This window comes from Onychostruthus taczanowskii, unplaced genomic scaffold (assembly GCF_017590055.1).
Source record: "Onychostruthus taczanowskii isolate IOZ18803 unplaced genomic scaffold, ASM1759005v1 scaffold7, whole genome shotgun sequence".
In the NCBI taxonomy this organism is placed as follows: Eukaryota; Metazoa; Chordata; class Aves; order Passeriformes; family Passeridae; genus Onychostruthus; species Onychostruthus taczanowskii.
Window position 1 is genome coordinate 13159928 of NW_024504786.1, and position 23159 is coordinate 13183086.

General features: G+C 43.6%; 2 protein-coding genes across 3 annotated transcripts in view; both read right to left on the reverse strand.

Annotated features, from left to right (window-relative positions):
• Positions 1-1215: 1215 nt before the first annotated feature.
• BCL10 (BCL10 immune signaling adaptor) lies at positions 1216-6951 on the reverse strand. Of its 2 annotated transcripts, none has more exons than XM_041421785.1 (3): positions 6812-6951; positions 4514-4802; positions 1216-3506 (listed from the first exon to the last, which is right to left on the reverse strand). In XM_041421785.1, exons 1-3 carry the CDS (start codon positions 6893-6895, stop codon positions 3139-3141), a joined length of 741 nt encoding a protein of 246 aa, XP_041277719.1. In that variant the 5' UTR covers positions 6896-6951; the 3' UTR covers positions 1216-3138. The 2 variants fall into 2 exon arrangements, with proteins under 2 accessions (XP_041277719.1, XP_041277721.1); XM_041421787.1 differs by lacking the exon at positions 6812-6951 and adding an exon at positions 6454-6781.
• Positions 6952-9483: 2532 nt separating this feature from the next.
• Positions 9484-23159, reverse strand: part of DDAH1 (dimethylarginine dimethylaminohydrolase 1) — a 57269-nt gene continuing 43593 nt past the window's right edge. The window contains exons 5-6 of the mRNA XM_041421892.1: positions 14213-14356; positions 9484-13977 (exon numbers count right to left, since the gene is read on the reverse strand). Of these exons, the coding sequence (XP_041277826.1) occupies positions 13861-13977; positions 14213-14356 (261 nt within the window). The 3' untranslated portion in view covers positions 9484-13860. The remainder of the gene's footprint in view (positions 13978-14212; positions 14357-23159) is intronic.

Consider the following 23159-nt stretch of genomic DNA (forward strand, 5'->3'; position numbering starts at 1 on the left):
CGGAGCCGGGGCCCTGCCTTCGAGGGACCGGACACCGAAAACCAGGCACGAGACCGAGCCAGCCTTCATTGCTCCCTCTTCACACCTGCAGGCCTAAGCGGAGGGAAAACACGTTTTCCTTAAAGTCCGATCACCGGCTGACCTCGGGCAGAGACAGTGCTGATCATCACCTGTCAGGAGGTATCTTTACCGAAACAGATTTTTCAAATTTGTTGGACCGAGTTTGTACTAGACCTCCCTCGTGATGGAGTCATACATACATTACTGCATCAGCTAAAATACTGGTGCTGTTCAATGGGATGGAGCTGGGTCAGGGCAGGTTGAGGAGGGGTATCAGGAATAGCTTTTTCACCCAGAGGGTGTTTGGGCACAGGAACAGCTCCCCAGGGCAGTGCTCACAGCACCAGCCTGGCAGAGTTCAACAAGGGCTTGGACAACGCTCCCACGGACAGGGTGTGACTCTTGGGGATGTCCTGTGCAGGGCTGGGAACTGGACTCGGGGTCTTCATGAGTCCCTTCCAACTCAGCATACTTCATGATTCTATGTTCAGATTACTTATACTGCCAGAACTACTTATACTACCAGCGTAAGATCTGAGGAAGGGGTTTTGGTTATACTACGGTCACTTCCTTCACTGTAAAGATACTAAACCATATCCAGCCAATCTCTCATAATCAATACCATGCCATTATTTTGAAGCCCTATACACAAAGTACAATGAAAACAACCACTGAAGTGAGACACCACAGTGCCTGCAGTATTTGCAAATCCTTTTTTAAGTCATGCTTCTCAGCACTCAAAGTTTTTGTTTCTCCCCTGCTATTAATAAAAATCTTAATTTAAGAATGAAATCAAGATGTGGGTGGCTGGAAGCAACTCTTCTCACATCCGTAGGAAGTTGAGCAATAGAGTCATTTGAAAAAAGCAAGAATCAGGTTAGTAATAGTAGTCATGAACTGCAGAAACTACTTAAGCAGCAGAGCTGTTGATTTCACATGCATGTTTTCCTTACAGACTGCTCTTGAGTGCAGTCCTGCCGGCACAGGCGTTTCACATTCAGTCAGTCTTTCCACCAGAGACAAATGTCTCTAAAAAGACAAGAAGAACAAAAGCCTCCCACACACACAAAACCAAAACCACACATCAAGGTAATGGCATGAACTGCTCTTGCAACCTGTACATCTTAAAAATGATAGGCAGACCAAAAAACAGGCAATTATACAAAAGAATTTATTCCAAAAGTTGTGATAAAAATATGTTTCAAAAACGCACATTATAGACATTTGAAAAGACAATACATTCACTCAAGGTCTCAGGTTTGTCGGCTCCACTGGGAGTGGTCCCTGCAGGATGCACGGGGCAGGATGGGCAGCAGCAAGGCAGCCTCCACCCTGGGCTGGTGCATTTTCTCTGTTAAGGCCAACCCTGCTCACTCTCTTCTCTTTACAAGAACCCAGGAAGGGACTCAAGCCTAAGCACAGCTCTTTAAGTGGGTACAGTGGGCATTTACACAAATCACTTTCTAGACGTCCCAAGTACATGCAACTACAATTCAAGTTAATGGAAGAGAGGGAGTTCATCCTATCCTAAATTTCATGTTAAAGAACAAAGTTTGGCTTGCATATTCAGGCACTTAATTTCCAGAATGGCATTTAATCGAAGCAGTTCCAGTGTCTGGACAGTATATGATGGTAGATGTAGACAAGAAAAACAAGGGTTTTTATAAACACATCTTTCTCACATGTAAGATGTTCATATACTCGGGATGGAGTGTAGTTGAACATTGCATTTTATTTTAATCTACTTCCAAAACCAGAATAATAGAGAAAAACTATTTATAGAGACTATACTGAGGTCCTGCAGGTGGCCTGCCTCCACAAAAGGAGAGCAGTTTAGCAATATTACCCCAGTGTGCATTGGAATGGCATTCCATGGCTATACACAGTACGAGAGCCAGTATAATGTAGGACCTTTAATACAAACCTACCCTTTGATATACTGAAAACATCCCATCACTTTAAGGTGTAGTACTGCAGAACACAGCTGTACATGTCAAATTAAGAATCCACCAGGTCATTTTGAAATTATTATAGGCACCTGCACAAAAGGTAGGCTACAATTCGAGTATGAGAGGAATACAGTATGTTACATTGTGGCAAGAAATGAGAACCTTCCCATGCTGAAACAGTTTAAAATGCATTTGACTCTAAACAATTGGAAATGTAAACCTGTCTGTCTGCTTGGAAGAGGAGGTATTTGAAGTGCCATATTTCCAGGAGTCCTTCAGGTGTCATACTTTGTGCCACACAGCTTCTCCTCCACTTCCCTAGAGGGACAAAAGCATACTAGCTTTGCTCCTTAATAGCATCCTACAATGTTTTCTTGCAGCCCTCACAATGCCATTAGAGCAGTTTACATTCCTTTTCCAGTACTAAAGAGAATTTATATTTAAAGTGCATCTCAAATCAGGAATCTTTAACTAATATACAAGAAGAATGCGCCGAGGCCTGCAGAAGTGTATTTGCAATACTGATGCCTTTTGATGTACCAGTAGGACACAGTCCACTCAAGGAGGAAACTCCTTGCTAACAAGCACAGACTTGGCCATTTTTGGCAAACGGAGCAGCACACATATACATGGAGAGCAGAATTTATCTTAGTGAGAAACGTTTAACTTGGTAAATTAGTTTAAGCTTTTTGGTAAGTAAGCTTAAGTTTTTAGTTCAGATTTTTTCCATACTCAGTACTTTTCCTAACCATCTTTCCCAGTTCGCCCTTCACAGAAACATTAAGAAAAGCTGATTTGTTAGTTTCTGCAGAAAGAAAAAACCCATTTGTTCTATAATCCCAGCTAAAGTATCCGCAAATAAATGTGACATCTTATACACATTGGTTTAAAAACCAAATACTTGTTGGTATGACACCACAATATTTTGAAAAAAGCTCCCTAAAGAAGAAAACAAACAAAACAAAAAAAGTCAAGCAGCTCCAGCATCACACAATTACAAAACTAAAACAGAAATTGCATAGATGATTTCCTCCAATTTTCCTAACAGTTTGAAAACATTTTTAAGCCTTTATGAGACATCCCACAAAGTTTCAGTACCATTTGGATGAACAGATGAAAGTCACCGCACTCACTGTGGTTGAACAGAACGTGATCTTAAAGGCAAGAAGCAATTGTCACTTGAACTGGTACATGGCTCTTGCTGCTCTTCCTGGAGCTCTGGGGGCAGCGGGGGTGCACCAGGGTCTCCAGGCCCCGGCAGGGTGGCTGAGAAAACACTGCACTGTGAATTGCCCATCTCTGCAACTGGTAAATTCATGGAATGAAGAGAGACAGCAGACACAAATGCAGCCGTGCTATAATCTTCTTCTGGGTGATGTATCTGGGTAGATTCTTTGTCTTTTGTTTTATCCAGAAAATTTGATTCATCAGAAAATGATCTAGAAAGATTATTTGTTCCTCCATACAGTGAGGTCATACAGGTGCTGCAGCTTAAACCTAAGACAAAAAACCAGATCCTGGATTTAATTACAGTATGGGGACATCTTAAACTGTGCTCCGATTTAATATCAGTAAGACTGTCAAAAATCAATTGTTCGTATTTTTAACAGACTAACCCTTCATCTTACCTGTGACATCCAGAATTCCTGACAAATTAAAAAACAAACATGGTTTGTTAGGTTGTCTAGGCTGATGTGAATGGTTTCTCTGTACTCAGTACCAGATAGTACTTGACAAAGATGCACTGTAACTTAAAGTTCATCTTAAAAAGTCACTTTAGCCCTTCGGCCCAACTTTTTTTAGATTGTTCTCACTGTGTTCTTCAAACTTTTAAGAGCTTCACCTGCTGGTTCTGCTCCAAAGTGGACAGCATTTGAAGGCTATTTTACCTGAAGCCAGAGCAAACCTCAGGCCCTTAACCTCTATGGTTAAAACATACTTCTTCCTTCTTTATCTGCCTTCTGATGGGTGTGGAAGGGGAAGTAACACTTTGGTGTACAAAGCCTATACTTTCTTTCTCTGCCTTAAAATATGAGTACACACAGTCCCTTCAAGGTTTGAGTGTCAACAAAACCTCTGAGCCTGTATGAAAAAACACACCGAAGGCATACAGGGGAACTCCCCTCAAGCTGTATTTGCCAGCATACCTTCTGCTGAGGCACAAAATTTAACCAAACCAGAGCATCCTGCCACTGCAGCAGGAGAGAAATGCGAGATGGACGATAACCACCCATTTTTGAAAAGCAAAACTGAAATGTGAAGACAGATTCATCCATCATAGCAATACAACAGGGTTTTTTTTGCTACTTGTTATTTATGATGGGTGTGTTCAGATAGTAAAAAGGCAAAGCCAGGATACATGCACTAGGATCTTAAACCCAAACTGGTAATTTTCCAAACATGTTGTTTCAAATACCAGAGGAAGACTTTAGTTTTGGATTTTAATTTTGCAGACCTTCCAAATAAAACTTATGTTTTATACAACATTATTAAAAGTTTGTTACCTTTAAGAGCTTCAAGCTTTTCATTTTTGACTTTCAACACTACATCAGTTATCTTTTGTAACAGGAAGTTTTGTGTTCTTTCTCGTCTGATAGATTCAATCAAAGTATCTAGTCCCTTTGGATTTTCTGCTAAGTAGTCCAGTAACTTCCCAGTTTTTTTCCTACTGGAAGATCGAGCAGAAATTTCTTCTGTGTCCTCCCTAGTGAGTATTTTCTTAGAACGCAGGTAATCAAAGTGTCTCTCAGCTATGATCTTATCACACAGGTAAGGACGCATCCTTTCTAAAGCCTGAAAGACAAAACAAACTAGGATTAGCCAGCATTTCCAGTTATTTAGAGGCCTGTAACTGGAACCTACATGATTTTGGTACAGGTCAGCAAAATAATTTTTAAGGCTGCCGCTGTGTTACTTAGTTGAGATTTTTCTCAGTGTAAAAAATGTTTTAAAAGAACTGTTACATAATTATCACTTTCATTAACTCTTTGACTGAACTCAGGAGTTCCAATGCTTGTTAAGAAATACGGTGACTACTTATAGAAAATGTGATTACATAAGGTCTGAGGTTAGCACATTTCAAAACAGTCAAGTAAAAATGAAATTGTACCAAACAGCACCTACTCACTTTGTCTACAAATACACCCCTTTTCACTGATCATCTGATTGCCACATTTCCATACCATTGTATCCTTGAGGCACAACTCCAAAACACTGCAGTTATTGATGTTTTCTGTACATTGAGCAAAAGCAGTCTCAAAGCAACAGCACAAATATACTCACAGTTCAAAAGGTTTGTAAATAAACCTATTTATTTACAAAATTTAAACCTATTTATTTACACTATCGACAAGTTCAACAAATTACTGACATCCAAAATACAGGCACTTTCATCCATAAATGTATGTAATCTCAACAACACGAGTGGCTGCTTCTTGTCTTTTGCAGCCCTACTCCACTGTATGAATGATTTTATATGGCTCACCCCCATCCTTCTCAGCTCTTACCTGCAAGACTCCAAACCTTATAAATCCTCCTCAAGACAAGCTTGCCCAGACCAAGCTGTCCTTGCCAGTTTTAGCTTCCTGAGCTGTGCTGTCCCCTGTCACACACAGTGCCTCTGCTAGCACAGCACCCTGGCTTGCAGAGAGCCCATCAAAGTTACCCAAAGAACAGCCCTGAGAGAGCCAAGCCGCTTGTGAAGCCACATTTAAAATCTGAGTGCAGAAGCTCTAAAGCCAGCTTTATGGGACTGCATTTTGATGATAAAATGATTGTTATTTGTTTCTACCTAAGATTTCCATCCTCTCTGCTCCAATGGGAGGACCTGTAAGGACAAGGGCTGAAGTGACAATCATGCACTTGTGGGAGGTGCAGCCCTGGGCTCAGTCACTGACCCAGACTAACACACCTGTCCTGTTACACCTACAGTGTCTGACTCAAGGAGCTTGTATCCTTTTTTGGTGTAACTACCCAATGGCACCGACTGCAGTATTAGCCTGTGGAAACGAGTACCAGCTTGAAAAACATGTCTCACAGAACTATGACAAAGCATTTAAAGGAAATCACTTAAGCATAAAGCTAGAAAGAAACAAAAAACAAACTGCAAGGAGTCTCCACTGCACTTTAAAAGAACATAAAAAACCCCCCAATGAATCAAACATAAGACACTGTGAATTACAAACAGAACCATGGATAGGCAATGAATAAGTGATAAACTGTGATTTTACTTTTTTTTTTTAATTAAGCAATCACTTGTTGTGGTTGGTTAGTGCATTGCTTCCCAGCCTCATGCTAAGATAAATTAATGCAGAATGAATCAGGATGAAGTCTTCCCTCAGACTCCAGACATCAGTGAATAAGTACAGGGGAAAACCCCCCCAAAAATATAGAACAATAAGCCTCAACAAAAAAACATCTAAGTACACTTAACGAAGATACGCACGCTTTCTGAGAAGGCGTTCTCCTGGCACCCGGAGCAGCAGACACATTTTCAGCCAGGTTTGGGTACCGCGTTACCCCTGCCGCCAGCCGCGCTTCACCGCGGCGCAGCCAGGGAGCCGGCCCGGGCCCCGCCACACGCGCTCGCGAGCCGTGACCAGCCTCAGCCGGGGCACGCCGGGGGCAGAGCCGTGCTCGAGATTCCCCGCCGCCCTCCCGGGCGCGCCGCCGGGCCCGGCCCGTCCCTCCCGCCGCCCCCGCGCCGCTCCCACAGCGCTTCCGCTCCCCCGCCCGCGCACGGGCCCCACTGGCCGCTCCGCGCCCGGCCCCTGCACTCAGCGCCCGGCCGGCCCGCCACTTACGTCCTTCTTCACCTCCGCCATCTCGTCCTCCGTCAGCGGCCGCCCCGCGCCTCCCGAGCTCGACCACGACCCCGGGCCCTCCATGGCGGAACGCTCGGCGGCGCCGTGGGGAAACCCGCGCGGGGCGGCGCTTCCGCCCGGGCCCCGCCCCCGTCCGCCTCCACCAATGGGCGCTCAGGGTCTGAGCTACGCCCCGCCCCCAGCCGGGACAAGCCGCGGCCCCGCCCCAGCTCGGCCCCGCCAATGGGCGCTCAGGGTCTGAGCTACGCCCCGGCCCCGCCCAGTGGCGCGTGCGCGCCGGCGGCCGCGGGAGCGCGCCCGGGGCAGTGCCCGTGCCTCAGGCCGGGCCCGGCTCCCTCGGCGGGAGCGCTGCCCCGCCCCGCCCTGCTCCGCCCCGGTGCATTATTCCCTCCCCAAGAAGCCTTTCTTTGCTGTAGTTACTGCATTTGAGTTTCTCAAAGCTGTGTGTCTCTGCAAAGTAACCTATTTATCTCCCATTTTCCTGGTCAGAGAGCTGCAGGGCTGACCATTTTTTCCCAAGTGCCTACATTGATCCTCCCTAATCTGTGCTGTGCACCCAAAATACATGGAAAGCTTTCAGCTTCTCTGATGCTTCCAAGAGGTTGTGGCACTTCTGAAACAGAGCCAGGCGTCTTCCCAGCCCCTGACTCCCACCCTTGTTTATTATGTCACATGCCTTTCAGCTCTTCCTCTTCAAGGTGAATTATATTGTGGGCTTTGCTGGCTCCATACAACACAGCTGATAAAAACATCTATCATGCACTCTGGATTTAGAGCATTTGTTAATAACCTTGCTCAGCAAGAGGTGCAGTTCAAAGCCGTGTGATGTCTGGAGGGTTAGGCTGCTGATTCCTGAGCCGTGTAGGAGACAAACTGGAATGATTTAACTTCAGCACAGGATGGGAGCGTGTGGTTAGTGAGTACAAGAACAGAACATATTTTAGCAGACATACTGCCTAAACACCCTACCAGGATTTAATGGTGCAGGCAGCAGGAAGAAGGCTACTCTCTGCAGGAAGCTCATTTCAGCAGAGTCACAGCCACTCGATATTCAGAAGTGAGCCAGGGATCATTTCCTCCAAGGCAGCTGGAAAGATTTTGGACATTGCATTGTTGTATGAACGTATACATATGTAGTGTCCATCTAGTATGAATTTCTAGACTACATTTCCAAAATAAATTTTGAAAACTGTTTACAACCCAGAGGTTTCTACAGACAGAGAGAAGGGAAGGAGTTTGGTTTAGTTACAGGTCGAGGGCCCTTCCCAAACTCAACAGCTACCTGCAGCAACCAAAGGCATGTTTCTGCTACTAAACCACAGCAATAAACCTACAGGTCATGAATTTTGGGGGTGAGGTTGTTGAGAGCATCAGAATGTCTGGGCTTTATGATGCAGCAGACAGTGACTGATTTTTTGGAGCAGCATGTACTTAGAGTGGGGACTGACTCTCTACACTCAAATGTAGAAATCTCTACTTGAAGTAATATCCTACAACTAAGTTTTGCAAAGAACACTCCTTGTTAAATTACTATGATTTTGCTTTTTTCAGGTTTGATATTCCATGAGAAACTTCTTCTAATTTTTAATCACTGCCATTAAGAAACAAATTCAAGTAAATTGGTACCAACTCTCTCCTGTAGACACAGGTACACATGTAAATGAAGTAGTTAAAATATTAATTGCATCACACTAAATGTATTCACATTAGGCACAGCACTGATTTAAATATATTAGTTAAAAATAATACTTTTAACTAACGTTGTAAAATCAGTATAAAGGCTGTATTTAGATCCTTTGTCCATACTTCTCTGGCAAGGAGAACAATAGATTATGGTTTATTTAAAGTCCTATTATACTAGCAAAATACAGTCTGAAAGTGATGTAATTATTTTGCTACAGTTTATTAAGAAATTCCTACTCTGTTAAATTATCTTAGGTTTCTTAAGAAGCTGAAAGAACAGCACTGAGGCCTTGGAGCACTGACCCCCGGGCTCCAGGAGATGGCACTGATGGCCCACGAGCCCTGGCACACACGCCCGGGGAGCCCGGCGTGACTGCAGGGGCTCCCGGCTCCTGGATCCCAGCGCTGAAACCTCGGGCACCAGAGCCAAGGGTGCCAGCACAGAGCAGCCCCAGGAGCAGGCTGCAGCACTCAGCAGAAGCGTTTAGATGTCACACATGCAATTATCTGTCAGGTTACCTCAAAGCAGTGTCTGCAGTGCAGTCGCCTCTCCTGGGATTGTGGGGGAGGAAAGACACAGGAGCTGTGTGAATAATTTAACCATAATGGGAATGCCACCAAACCTTTGCAGTTTCACCTTCTGTAAGTTACAGTAAGTGCAGGCACCACAGAGAAACATACTGTACTATGCTAACATCTGTTTTGTTACCTTGGACAGCACCAGGACCACTCACAGGCAGTATCTCCTCTCTACACATTACTCTTAAATGTAGAGTCTAAAATTATAATTTCTTTTTAAAGAGTCAAGATTTTCCCCTAACACAATTAAGGGTTTTAGTGCTAGTGTCTATAATTGGCTTTACTTCTAGGTATGTAATAAGCTTGGAAATAAAAAGACAGCATGAAACAGTACTAAATTAAATACATATACCTTCAGTTCCAAAACAAGAAGCACAAACTAAACAGGGTATGGTACAACTGACACTTTATTCCTTCGTGATGGAGATATATAGTATTGAAACTGCAAGAGTCACAAAAAAAAGTTAAATCAAAGTGCAAACCTCTATTAGAACTGATTAATGGAATGTATTAATGTTTTTGGCACAAAAAGTGGGGAATTATATACTGCAACAAGATTAAGTTTAATGAATGTAATGCTTCTGTGCTCAGTAGTCACATTTGTGCACTGCAGAACAATACAATGTAAAACAGTGACTAACACATTCACATACAACTCCATACAATTTACATCACACGTCCAGTTAAAACTTCTCTGGAAATACATGAGGTCCACTGATACTTTGTTCACAATCACTTAACAAATACCATTGTTTAAGCAGGCTTATCTTTTCAGCTTCCTTATTGATAAAAGCAAAAATAGACAATCTTAAAGAGTAAATTATTTTCCTCAAATGGCTCCATGTGGATGTTCATGTTTTCTATTAATTTGGCTCTGACTTCATTGATAAAACATATATGAAGCTGAACAAAATCAAAAGCTCTTTTTTTTCTGTATTTTCCAATTTGCTGTGAACAAACAGCATTCTGTATACTGGCTTTTTGTTTTCAAAACTGGACATAGTGTTGCCTATGAGCTCTATTCCAATCACATGGAAATCACCAAAAAATCAAGAGCATAGCTTTACACAGTGGCATCTATTTAAAACTGAATATTAGCATGGTAAACACAAAAATACATAAATGGAAGAATTCAAGTTTGTCTCATAAGGTACAGTATGCATTCACATTTTCATTACAGAGAGAGACACTGTATTCACATTCTGCTGAAGAAAGAAACCCACATATCACAGATCTCCCTAAACTCTTAGCAAAGATAACATCCATGAAATATCTATACTGCACGTTCTGGCTCTTTCATTTCAACTGAGCCAAACTGACTGCTGAAAGGACAAATCCTTTGATGAGTAATTCAAGCCCCACTGCTGAGCTATTACCACAAGAACTGCTGTACGGGTCTGCTCTGTCACACAGCCTGACAGTTGTTATCAAGAGTTTTATGTGGGCAGCTATCAGTGTTCAGTGTCTCATCTTCCTTTTTTGGTTTGGGATTTTATTTTATTATTTATATTAATCAAGGATGATGATTTACATCAGGCATCTGAGAAATGTTCTGTTGACAAAATGTACAGGACATGCATTAGATGCACATGTGTCACTGCAGAAATGTCCTCACAACTGAATTCTTTGTGTGGGCAACAGAAAAATAAACAGCAAGAACAAGAAGCATTTGGCATGATTTTAGTTCTTAGTACCATACTGCAAATACATAAACTGAAGTGTTCATAATATTTTTCTTTCTAATGCCAGAATAAAGATTAACAGGAGAAGCTGTGAGGTGAGGGCGATCCCACTAACCAGCTTAGGTAACTTTTGGCTTCAGACTAAGATGTAATCTAGAGCATCTATGTTAAGAGGCTGTGACTCCTACTGAGGCCAAGAGAGAGAAAGCAGGTGTAGTTTTAGAGCACCTCAATTTTGTGCCTGAAGTTAGACATTCTGAATACAGCAACTGAAGGAATTCAGATCCCTCAGCTGCTGTCTTGCTTTCTGTATACCACAATGCAGCCCTGAAACCAAAGGAACCTAAATGGCAAGAGATGAAAAACCAACCTCGCTGTCTACACAGCTGTTTCTCAGCTCTGAAATCCCAACTCCTCCTCTCCCTCCCCTAGGGAACCAGAGAAATTCATTGTCACACGTTTTACGGCTTTCAAGGACACAGGGTAACAGCAGTGTCAGCAGAAATGGTTCTTTTTTTCTGGAGAAGTCTTAAAAAGAGGAGTCACCCTTGTTCCTCTCTGGATCTACAGCTCCTTCTGACAGTCACCCTTCTAGCTCAAAAGAAGTTGCTCAGACCCAAGGCATTCCCTCAGTTTTTCCTCTCTCCTGGCACCTACTCAAGGAGGGAGTGAGTTTAGAATAGTCCATCATGGCTTGGGATACTGTGGAGTGAACAGTGAAGAAAGAGAAATGAAGAAAAAGACTCAAGTAAGAACTGAGGCAAGAAGGTCAAATCATGTGGGATTAAACAAGAAAAGTGCTCATCATGCCTTGATGAGCAAACTAGAAATGAGAGTCTGAGGAAGGAGACAGGTGAGAGGTGAGAGAGGGTGGAGGAAGAAAAAAAAACCAAAACCAACACTAGAGAAATATTTAACAATAAATAAAATTGAAATCCTACAGCCTAACTCTCCCAGTGTAGTCCCAGGAGGCAGATGCACAAGTCAGGATGGGGGGGCTCTTTCAGCTTTGACAGCTCCCACAGCTGCACAGGATTTTAACAGAGCACAGCTTGCCTTTAGGAGCTCACAGCTCAATACTGCAGGGCCATTTTTGGCACAAAATCTCTGTTTAATGTCAGGTTATTTTGAAATGTGTGATACTTTATCAAATATTTAAAAAGCACCAAGGGAAGGCAGAAAAACATTCCCCACTGCAACATTTACATCCTGAGAGCCTGATCACCTGGCTCAGGTTTAATTGATGGTGCATGGGAATGGAAGAGACAAAGAAGGAACTTCAGGATCACCCTTTGGGACAGGAGAATCATAACTAGAAAAAAAACCCCACCTGCTGTTTGGCTGGCTGAAGAACTTCTCTGGGACATATTCTTTACACATACAATATATTCACTCATCACTGCTCTCTTCCCCACCTCGTGTCATCACAACAAACAGAGCACCCACGAAGCAGCAGGTGTGCTCTGGTAGCTGCCAGGAGGCAGCTTTCCTCTCATTACCACTGAGATGCAGTGTGAGATGTGCCAGAGAGAGCCTACAAGCATGAGTACTTGTGTTTCCTCCCTTATGGCTGCACAAAGCAGCACACAGGTTTCCAAAGGATATCCCAGTGGGCATCTGGTTAATTCTGTTTGCTTTCCTGCAGACACCACATTGCCCAAGCCCCCTCACTCACTTCCTACTGTGCCTCAGCAACATGCCACAAGTGGTTCAGGAAAGGTGGAGGAGATGTCTAGGAAGCTGATAACATGTTCAGACTATTTGTCAGTCTCTGGAGAGTTCCCACTACTGCCTCTGTTTGGGAATTGCTCCCATCCTTAGTTTACAAATGATTTAACAAGAAGCATGTGAATACAATGCTGTGTGCTTCACTTTGCAGTGGCGAAAAAAAAAAAAGCCATGACTCAGTGGGTAAACATGGTGAGGAATTTGCTACAAAAATTGTATTTGCCTTAACTGAATACCACAGTGAATATTCATGCCACTAAAAAAATAGAAGATTGTTATTGTTCCAAGGAAAACTGTCCCAAGGGCAGATAAAGAAAAAATGACAATCTTCCAGGAAAAAATAGCTTCCCTTATTCATGGCATAATCCAGGAATAGCTGTCCTTCAACTACTTCTATCACCCTTTTCGTTTGAATTTTGCTAGTAAGTGGCCTCCAAATTAAGAGAAAACAGAAAGGAGAAAAATTTTAAGATGTAAACAAAGAGATTTAAATCCCCCATACTTTAGATTTCTTTTGCATCTCTGCATTTAATTTTTGTGGTCCAGAGGCTTCCTAGGATCTGCCTTTTTAAAAATTCCTCTCCCATTATCACCACATTGAAAGTCATGGTCTTAGCAGGAAACTGGGACCTGAACTGCAGGAGACAACTCGTGTGGCTGCACTACTCTTCTTCTGTCATTCACGTTTCCCAGGCAGTCATTGCCCTTGAACACTCCCATCAGAGGAAGCTTTTCCAAAGCTGGTACCTGGTGTCTGAAATGGATTCCAGCCAGAACTCTGTGGCTGTCACAGCAGCACTGTGATGTGGGCAGGACTGTGAGCACAATCCACTGCCCACTGTCCCTGTAGTGTATGGAAAGCTTCCCTACCTCACAAGGTTCATGAGCCCACTGCGTTTTCTTCAGTCTCCCTAATACTTTGCACCACTGAAAGTAGAAGACTGAGGAAGGAAAAAAAACATGTAGAGCAAGGAAGCAAGAGAAAAGAAGATGGAAGAGAACAGTGTAAAGACAACAGAGGTGCTTGAAATACTGAGAATATCAGCTGAGTTTCATGAAATTTTCACACAGATATGTTAAATCACTAAAGCTAAGGGTTAGCCATTATAATTGTCTTCTGCTAGCCCATGGGACTAACTTACTTCAGAGTTATGTGCTCCCAACAAACCCTACATCCACCTTAAATACCACCTGCAAGGACATAATAAAAATTCACAATGCAAAAAATCTGTAAACAAGGGTTAGTAGCACAGTGGTACAGTAGATTGTCAATAAAAAACAATAAAAGTGTGGATACAGATTCGTCTACCTTGTGTGTAACATTATTGCCAGTTACAAGGGAGGGACTCTGTAAACTCATAATTCTGAAGCTTTGTTAATAAGCACAGAGCAACAGGTGAGTGCCCCATCTACTTTCGCCAGTTCTGTGTTGGCTATTGGGATCAGCATGTGGTCCTTCAGCTTTTCAAATACCTGTTCAGGAAAGAAAATGTAAGGGAAAAATCATTACACTTTACACCTCTGTTTTCTCTCTAAGTATTTACAGAACGAACAGACATGGATTTGCCAGCAGGTGCCACGCCATCCCACCACGGTCAATGAACAGGAACATTCACGGGGCACGGGGCCTTCTGGCTGTGGCACTCACACATCCCACTGCAGCAAGGGAGCTGCCAGGGCCGCGCTGGCAGCCCGGGGGGGCTCTCACCTTGGCACTCTCGGGGTACTCCTCGGGGGCTCGGTGCAGCAAGACGTGCCCTTTGCTGGGAATGTTTAAGTAGATGCAGTTTGCTGCGGCGTCGTCAGGCACTGTCAGCTTGTCGTAGCGGTGGTCGCTCATCTGTTGCATGGTCTGCCAGGAGACAAAGTGCAGCTGTTTAGATCAAAAACAGTAGTAGTCCCAAAGTAACTGGAGAACAGAATCTTCAGAAATAGCTAATGGTGATTGCCAAGGCAGTCAAGGACCATTTTGCTATGCAGCAAGTACAGATATTTCCTTTTATCTCTGCCTTTACGGGAGAATCTACTAAACCTAACTGAAAGGAGCAGTAGAAAACTGAAAAAAAAATTTGTACAATGGTTCTTGCAAGCAGCAGGATTAAGCAGGGCACTTGGTAAGCATCCTCTGTAGGGTCTTTTCCTCGAGTATGCAAAACTGCTCCTGACACTGATTGAGACTGTAGGTGCTCAGCACCTATAGAAAAAAAAAAAGGAACCATTGTTCAGTATTTATGTGATGAGTATGAATTAAACCAAGCAGGACAGGAACGGTTCCCAGCGTGGATATCAGCCCAATCTTAATTCTTTTCAAGGACCTCTGTTCTGCCTTGCAGGCAGTTACTCTTTCCCTAAGCACCTGTGCTGGGGAGCGAGCAGGCACGTCTGCGCTAATCCTCGTTCCCAAGGGGACAGCACAATGCCCGCCTTGCAACAGGAGAGCTGCTGGGCTGCAGAGCTTGGGGTACAAATATACGGCTCATACACAAATGTAGACCCTGGCTGGCTGGAACTTCAGAGACTCGGGACATGACAAGCATGCAATCCCATGTTTTGGATCAGATCCATTTTAGTAAGGATGGGAAAAGCCTGAAGACAAGATGCCTGACTCCCAGTTGTAGCATTCCAGCTTTACATCAGCTTCAGCCTCACAAAGACCAAGAACAACACAGAACTGAACAAGGCTCAAAGTCCAAAACTTTGGTTCTACTGAAAGCCTAAGCAAATTGCTAGTGTTTCCATTTCTCCCCCAGCCCACCTGTGTTCCCACATACATTGTGCATACATGCAAAGATGCAAACAGAAAGAAAAGGCTTTTTTTTTCAGCTTAAAATATTCACACTAATATTATCTTTAGAAAAACCTGGTCTTTTGTTAACAAGATTTTTCAACTAAATTCCCTTCTCAGGGAGAACTCAGAGATTTACATTCCACAGTACAAAGCAGACTTCAATTTTAGGCACAGTTAAGTCTGTCATTAAGTTGCTTCCAGAGTCATTCTTCTCTACTACTTCTCATTCATTAACAAAATACTACATGTAGCTGATTTATAACAGGGTCTACACAACATACTGGGAAGCAACAAAGATCTCATGCTTGCCCACACCTATGGTAAGTAATTCCCTTATAGGTCTACATTTTTCATGTTCTATCCTGAGTCATCCACATCCCGTGGAGAACACGAAACTCACAACAAAGAATGCCATGCATTCCTGAGGAAGTGTTATCAGATTGTCATTTCTTGTTCCTTCTCATGTTATGAAACTCTCCCAAGTTCCCAAGGACACATCTACCTCCATAAAAGGTTAATGTGTTTTTCTGGGCAAAAATCCTTGCACCTTTACTTCACCAGATGTAATTTTGTATTTTCATATGCTTAGCACAGTTATTTCTTTTTTTATAATTTTGTTTCTGTTATGTTGCCAAGATGAATTTTATTCTGCTTTCCTTGATGTTGCAGACATCCTGCACCTTCTAGTGTGGCTCTTCTACCTGGTAGCCAGAGTCAGCAGACTTGTCCTCTATCTGCAGTTTCCCTGTTCCTTCCTATACGATGTTTTTAAGTCTTGACTAAGGGAACACTTATTAAATCTGCACTAAAATACATGTATCAGTAGAAGAAAAGCCATTATGTCTGGATTTCACTAAGCTCCCAAACAGTTGTTCTTTCCCCACTCCTTGTTGGAAACAGAATTCTGATATTGTAGGTTTTCTGTAGGAAGATCAGAAATATATTCTGAATCACTGTGAAACGCTTCCATATGAAACTATGAAAGAATTCTTAAGCAGAAGGGTAAAGACAAGTCTCCCATTCATTTGCTTCTGCAAAATGCTGAAGTGGGAAGTACACCAGCAAGCAGAAAAAAAGGACAAGTGGCAGGGCCCTACTGCCTCAAGGACCAGCTTTGGGGAGCCCGGGAGATGATGCCAAGGGCACATTAAAAGGATTGTTTTCAATATTAAAAAGCACACAAACGGTGGCTGAATTAGTTCAGAAACAAATCAGAAAACCTGAGTGAGAAAGTGAGACAAAGCAGCACAGGAGTTTGAGGACACAGCTGTGATAGTGGGACTGGGATCTCAGCTAGCTGGAACAACACCACAAGAAAGCTTTTATTACTAACTGGAGGTTTGACAACACAAGATTACTCTCTTCCTCAGCTCTTAAGATAAAAAGAAAATCATATTTGCAAGCTTTCATCACTGTTATAACTATGCCTGACTGTTGCAGTGAAATGTCAAAAACCACTTACTTGAGAGAGTACCCAGGCAATAACGCCCCAGACCTGCCCCACAGGGAGGCTCTGGAGGCAGCAGAAATGCACCAATACCACACCACCAGGGCACTCTGCAGACCCATGTGGTTTTCTGTATTTCTATTATGTGAAGTCATTAAGTACATGTGCCTGGCCAGATTGACTCCAGGGCAGAGAAAAGGAGATAAAAGCAAGGTCCTTTGATTGTATTTTCTATCAGATACATCCCAAAATATGATGCATTTATAGAGGGCTGGCTTTCTGTCCACAAATGTTGTACAAGCAGCTGTGTTAAGAGCCAGGCATTTCCCGTGTGCCTGGTTTTTCTGGGAATTTTCTTCAGCCTAAAGAGGGTAATTTTCACTGCACATTCTCTCAGCCCTTAGTCATGCTTTCCTTATGTTGAAGTCATCCACATAGCCTAAAATGCCTTCTCTATAGTTTTTTTACAGTGTGTCCTCAGACAACTGAGGTAATGGATAAGCTAAATAATCCTAACTATGAAGCAGCATTATACATGAAGGAATAAAGTGTATGCTTTATGCTTTTTAAATGAATAAAGTTTTGGGTCTATTATCTCTGACAGAACTAAGATGACTGTATGCACTGTTAAAAGAGGCCAAGCCTAGCTACAAATGCCCCCCCTTCCATGAGGAAGGCCCCAGTCTGAGCCCTGCTGCCTGCTCACTCTGGGACTCACTCACATCCAGATTGCTGCAGGACAGAGAGTGACCAAACCCACCCGCAATGCACATTTTTATCTCCAGCTCCCCACAAGCAAAACCAAACGTACAATGAATGTTCCTCTTGCTAACAGGGCATTGAGCACCACACTTAAAAATGCCTGTGTGATGCTGACAGACAAGCCCAGATTTCCAGGGTTTGGTGTTTGTATTGATTAGCCACTGTTTTCCTGACTGCTAACATTTAAAAGAAAATTTAAACCTAAGCTCAAGTGGAGTAACCCTACATCCATGGGATCATTCCCTCACCAGCTTTCAGCTACCTTTCTTAAATCCTTCAAGTCAAAGTATTCTTAAAAGAAAACTAGTCACATCAAACTATTTAAGACAATTCTTCTATCCCACCTCTTTTCTTTCCTTCCAAGCACATTGAACTTCAGCCCATTTGACACTGATGCTTAAGCAACCTTTGGCCTGGGATCCAAGAGAATGAAAGGTGTGAGAAAAGATTAAACTACTACAGGGTTTCACCTACAATGACAAAAATGAAGTATTTTTGTGGTGCAGGGCAACTAAAACTGCTGAGAGGAATAACAGCAATAGGCAGTCACGTGGTCCTAGGCTGGATGGGAGTTTGGACGGACAAGTGGATGAAAGACCACTTGTCTGGGAACAATGTTGGGCTGTGCCGTTCTGCAGCAAAGGCAAAAGGTGAGGACAGACACCTGACCAGACCACTGCCATCTGGAGGGACAGCTGAGAAAGGTAAAGTAGTGCCTGCTACCTGGAAGATACTGCTGATTGCCAAATCTGCTTTTTAAAAATTCTTGCAGCACCCAGAAGAGCTTCTTTTTCAGTGCTGCATGGTAGGGTGTCTCCAGTCTCAGGTGAGAGGTGATGGCACCCACTTTTGCATCCCAAGATAGGGAGTGGAGGTGACCAAGAATTTGTGCGTGGTTTCCAGGAACCCCAACTCATCAGCTGTCATACAGAGAGATACCAGCTCAGCACTGTCCCAGGCCCAGGAGTCTGCCCAGTTTGCTTTTGAGCATGTAGCAAGATAGCTACAGAGTTCAGACAGGTACTGTGCAAGGAAACATTTATTTTCTTTTTTTTTTATAATTTGCCTCTTTAGAGCTTACCTTTATATACTTTTAGAGCTCCCCTGATTCTTGCACTGGAAGACACAGTGAACAATTGATCCCCAGTCACCTTTTCCGCATCATTCCTGACTTTTTAGGCATCTATGATCCTATCTTAGTTGTCTTTTTTCCAGGTTACAGTCAGAGCTTGCTTCATTTGTCTCCTTAGGCAAGCTGTCCAGGCATCTGTCAGTCCATATCGAACTTTTCTGAGTCTTTCCAGTTATACTTCATGCTTTTTGAAATGGAGGGCCTATGCATGCAAAGTGCACACAACAGACCACATGCAGATGCACCACAGCTTTATCATTGGCAAAACAATGTTCTCTGTTTGGTTTTAAGCTGAGCTAGAAACTTCAACGAGCTCAGGATCTCACTTCTGCAGTAATGATCAGTCAGAGCACATTATTTCATGTGATCATCAGAGTAACATTCAGCATTGTCATTCTCCCTGTCCCAGCTGCACATCACTTTACACTGAAACCAAAATTCATTCACTGATTTATTGCCCTGACTGTCCTTTGAGTTCCTTCCTCATTTCTTCATATTTAGAGAAACAATTGGCACTGAAGAGAGAAAGCAGCAGCCTTTGGGTTCAATGCAAGAAAGTGCAGGAGAGTGGAGCTGATGAGCTGTGCCACAATGCCGTGTGCCTCGTATGGGACACAGCAGCTTCTCAGAGTTCCCTGAAACAAAGCAGTGACCATGAAACACTTGGCTAGGCTGGCCAGAGGGGACAGAAGAGCAGAGCTGGAAAAGCCAGCGACCTTGCTGGAATGTCAAGATCTATCAGGAGTGTCGCCCTTGACATGCAGACAGGCAGAAGAGACAACAGTGTAGTTGTAGATTCAGAAGGAAGGGGCCATCACAGCCACTGTGAGCAGCATAAATCAAAGGAGAATGATCTAAGCCTTCTTGTCAGGTACTAGGAAGTCTGATAGAGATACAGGACAGGACAGCACAGACAGCACAGACCTACAGACACATTAAGCAGAGGACCTCTTTGAAGCCAGCAGTGCCCCGGTCTGCCATGGTCAGTACACCAGATTTCTCAGTCCATCCACAGCCAGAGTGTTGCTTTAATCCCCGCCTAACACCCACGGTCTCAGCAGCTGGGCTTTGGGCTTTGCCTCCCTGCTGCACCCTCTCAGTCATGTTTTCCAGAAGGAAGAGCTCTTTTAAGCAACCTCTCCCACCCTGCTCCTCGGCTTTTCCTGGCACAGGACGCCTTTTGCATCAGCACAGATGCGATGGGCACCGAGTGTCATTGGTGTGCACACCTGCACTGCTCTGCCCCTCTGGGCCACCATCCCTCATGGCCACACTGTCACCTGCCTGCCAGCTCTGCCAAGGACCACTGCAAAGGGAAACCATGACCTGAGAAGGAGGAAAGGAAGCGGGTTACGTGGGCTGTTGTTTTCAGTGGAGAAGGCAGGAGCACGAACATCCTGTCGTTTGGAACAGGAACCCAGGGAGAAAATAGTGAAAGGGAAAAAAAGAAGCAAAGGAATAGAAACATGAGTCCCCATTTACGCAAAGCACATGACATCTTCTCAGTCAGCCTCTGACCCAGCTCCTGTGGCTGACAGCCTTACTGGTGAGGAAAAACATGCACTGAAAGGGACACTTTCCTCACCCTTTACAAACCAACAAACAAACAAAACTGATTCATATAATAATCTCTAGTATAATCTACATAAATATATACTTTTGAGTCTTTATCTTCCAAAGATTCTTCTGCACATAAGTAAAATGAACAGCACTAACACTCAGATAAGTGCAGTGGCTATTACATCATTTAAAATTAATTCAAAGTAAAACACGAGTTGACTTTTTAAGGTAGGAGGTCATTTGGCAGTCAGTGAAGACCGACATCCTCTGAGATTATATGAACCCCTAATTCATAAAGTAATGAAGAATCAGAAGGAGATAAATGAAAGTACATAGAATTTTATATGCTGATTCATGTATTGATTGATTATAAATTGATTAATTTTCCTATCTACAAGGCTGAGAGAAGCAGAGTCTCATTTTTTAATGTTTAGCTTAAAGAGGAAAGTTCTCAACACTTCTTTGTATTTCACTAACCTTTCTTGGTTCCCGCATTACAAAAAAGTCAGCATTCATCTGCACTTTCTGCTAATTCCCTACCTGATGTCATCTTCTTTGGGTTATTAATATTAGTAATGATTTCCACAGCAACCCATTGTGATAGCATAAATAGAGGATTATGACTTCATGTGGGGAATAAGCAGAGGCACAAATGATGAATTCTTAAGGAAGAAGAGATAATGTTTTCATGCAAACTTGTGCATTACTAGAAAAGACAGTTGCTATACAGACAATAGGAAAAGCAGATCTAGCTGAGCCTTTTCCTGCTGCATGGCAGTACAGACTGTTTTCTAAGAACACCAGGGAGATGAAGTTCTCCCTTAGGTGTCTGGAGGCATTTTTGTGGCAGAGCTGGGAACCCCTCTGCTTTATCCAGGCACTATAACCCTCCTGTCATGCAGGGAAACAGCACTCAGCTCCTCAAAAGCTGGCACATTGCAGAGACTTCAGTTACACAAGATGGAGTAAGAACAAAAGGCATTTAATCAAAGGAATGGGGGCAACTGCCAATGCGAGAACAACTCCTTGTGCTCAAGTCTAAAAGCTCTGCTCTGATCACAGCTTGGATACAGACCAAGGGCACAGTTACCCAAAAGAGACTCCTTTCTATATTATCCTTAAGATGTGGTTTTGATAAACCTCCCTTGATCACTGTCAAAACAGCTGCATTAGCAATAGCGTCCTCCAGGGAATAATTTAGCGGAAGAATGAGCAGCTCCACTCCCAACAGAAGATACTGAATGAGAGAGTCAAGAACAAGGCAGGACAATCATGTCCAAGCTTTTTTTTGAAAGCAGCAGGAAAAAAGAAAGGTATATTGCTAAAGTCATGGCATTGCACTACTGCAGATATTCCAACAGAGTCCTGACCATAAAGAAATCCCATTGAATAAAGAGGCTGGACTCCAAGATACCAAGGACTAGCACCAAAGTGCAGGTGTGACCACTGCTCTGGGTCCTGCTGGGACAAGTCTGTGAGGGAACGTGAGGGGTTACACTATCGGCTGCATCACCTGCTCTGCCTTGCACGCTGACTGCCAATGCTGCTCAGTCCTGACATCTGCCATGGCCACACTGCCTCCCAATTAGCATACACTCCTCTCAAATGACCACCTGAAATCCCAGATGTTTCACATGCCACTCAATTATTCCAGATCTCAGAGGAAATATGCCAGACTCAGCTGACTGCAGGACTGAGCCCATGGTGGGATGAGTGCCCTCCCTCCCAAGATCCATCAGCGATCCCACACAGCCTGCACAACCCCAGACCAGTGGATTCACACCAAGGCTTTCTCTGCCAGTCCTGTGGGGAGAGCCCAGGGCTGGTCCTTTGGTCAATGCCTGGAATCAGAGCCTACCCAAAGGACAGACTCATTTCTCCACGGCAAGAGAACAATTTTATCAGTAGGAACTTGCTCCAGATACAATCCACACTGCTTGCAAGGGAATAGTTGAGCCTGTCAAAGCTGGGAACAACGTGTGTGACCCTCAGATGCTTTGGGATTCCTACTGAGGTATCCAAAGGGTGACAGAGATGGTCTGATCAAGGACTGTGTCCACAGTCATCTGCTGCTGTCCAAGTCTGCACTCATCACAAAGTGGAGGGAAATTGTGCTCTGTATCAACCAATACAAACAGTCACAAATGTGGCCTTTCTGGATTCAGTACAGAGCAAGAGAATACAGAAAGATTTGTGCAACAGATGCTGTGTCACAGTTCCCATCGTCACCTTGCCTAGCTTTTGCCTTTGCTGCTGGAACCCGCACTGGATTATGTCCTGGGCCAGTTCCTGCTCTTCTGCTGTCCCAGCAAGACCCCAGGGCTCTGTCCCTTGTTGGGGAAAAAGTAGTGCAGGGTACAGCACTGCCACACCAACTCCCTGCACTGGGATTGGCACTGTCGCAGCCCAAATCTGTCCTCGTTCACCTTCACAGTCAAGGTCATCAACTCTGACAGTGCCTGATCAGAGCCCAAAGGTGACATGTTTACAGGAAATCCTGGCCTCACCAAGGGACCTAAAAAATAACCCCAGGCTTCATCATCTCAACAGCCATGGCTGATGTTCAAATGTGGAACTACATGTATGGAATTATAAACAGGTTTAACTACAAGAAGGAATTAAATGCATGCTGAAAACAGCAGAGGGAAGTTGAAGTTTCAGATGTCATAGTCACCAGAGGCCCCGGTACTTTCTGCACTTAATCTGTCTCTTTCTTTCACCAACTTTTCTCAAGTGCCACTTTTCTGCTGCAGTCCAAATAAATACACTACACTTGCCAAAACCTGAAGAGGATTTAATGGTTAAAATGTCATTTCTGATTTATTATCTGCTTCTAGCATGTGGTCTATTATCCTAAACTCTGTGGATTCATTTCCCAGCTCACTTGCACAGCTTTACATTACACATACTGCACTGAACTCATGATCAATTGCACTTGGCCATATGTGAGCACCATATGCAATTTC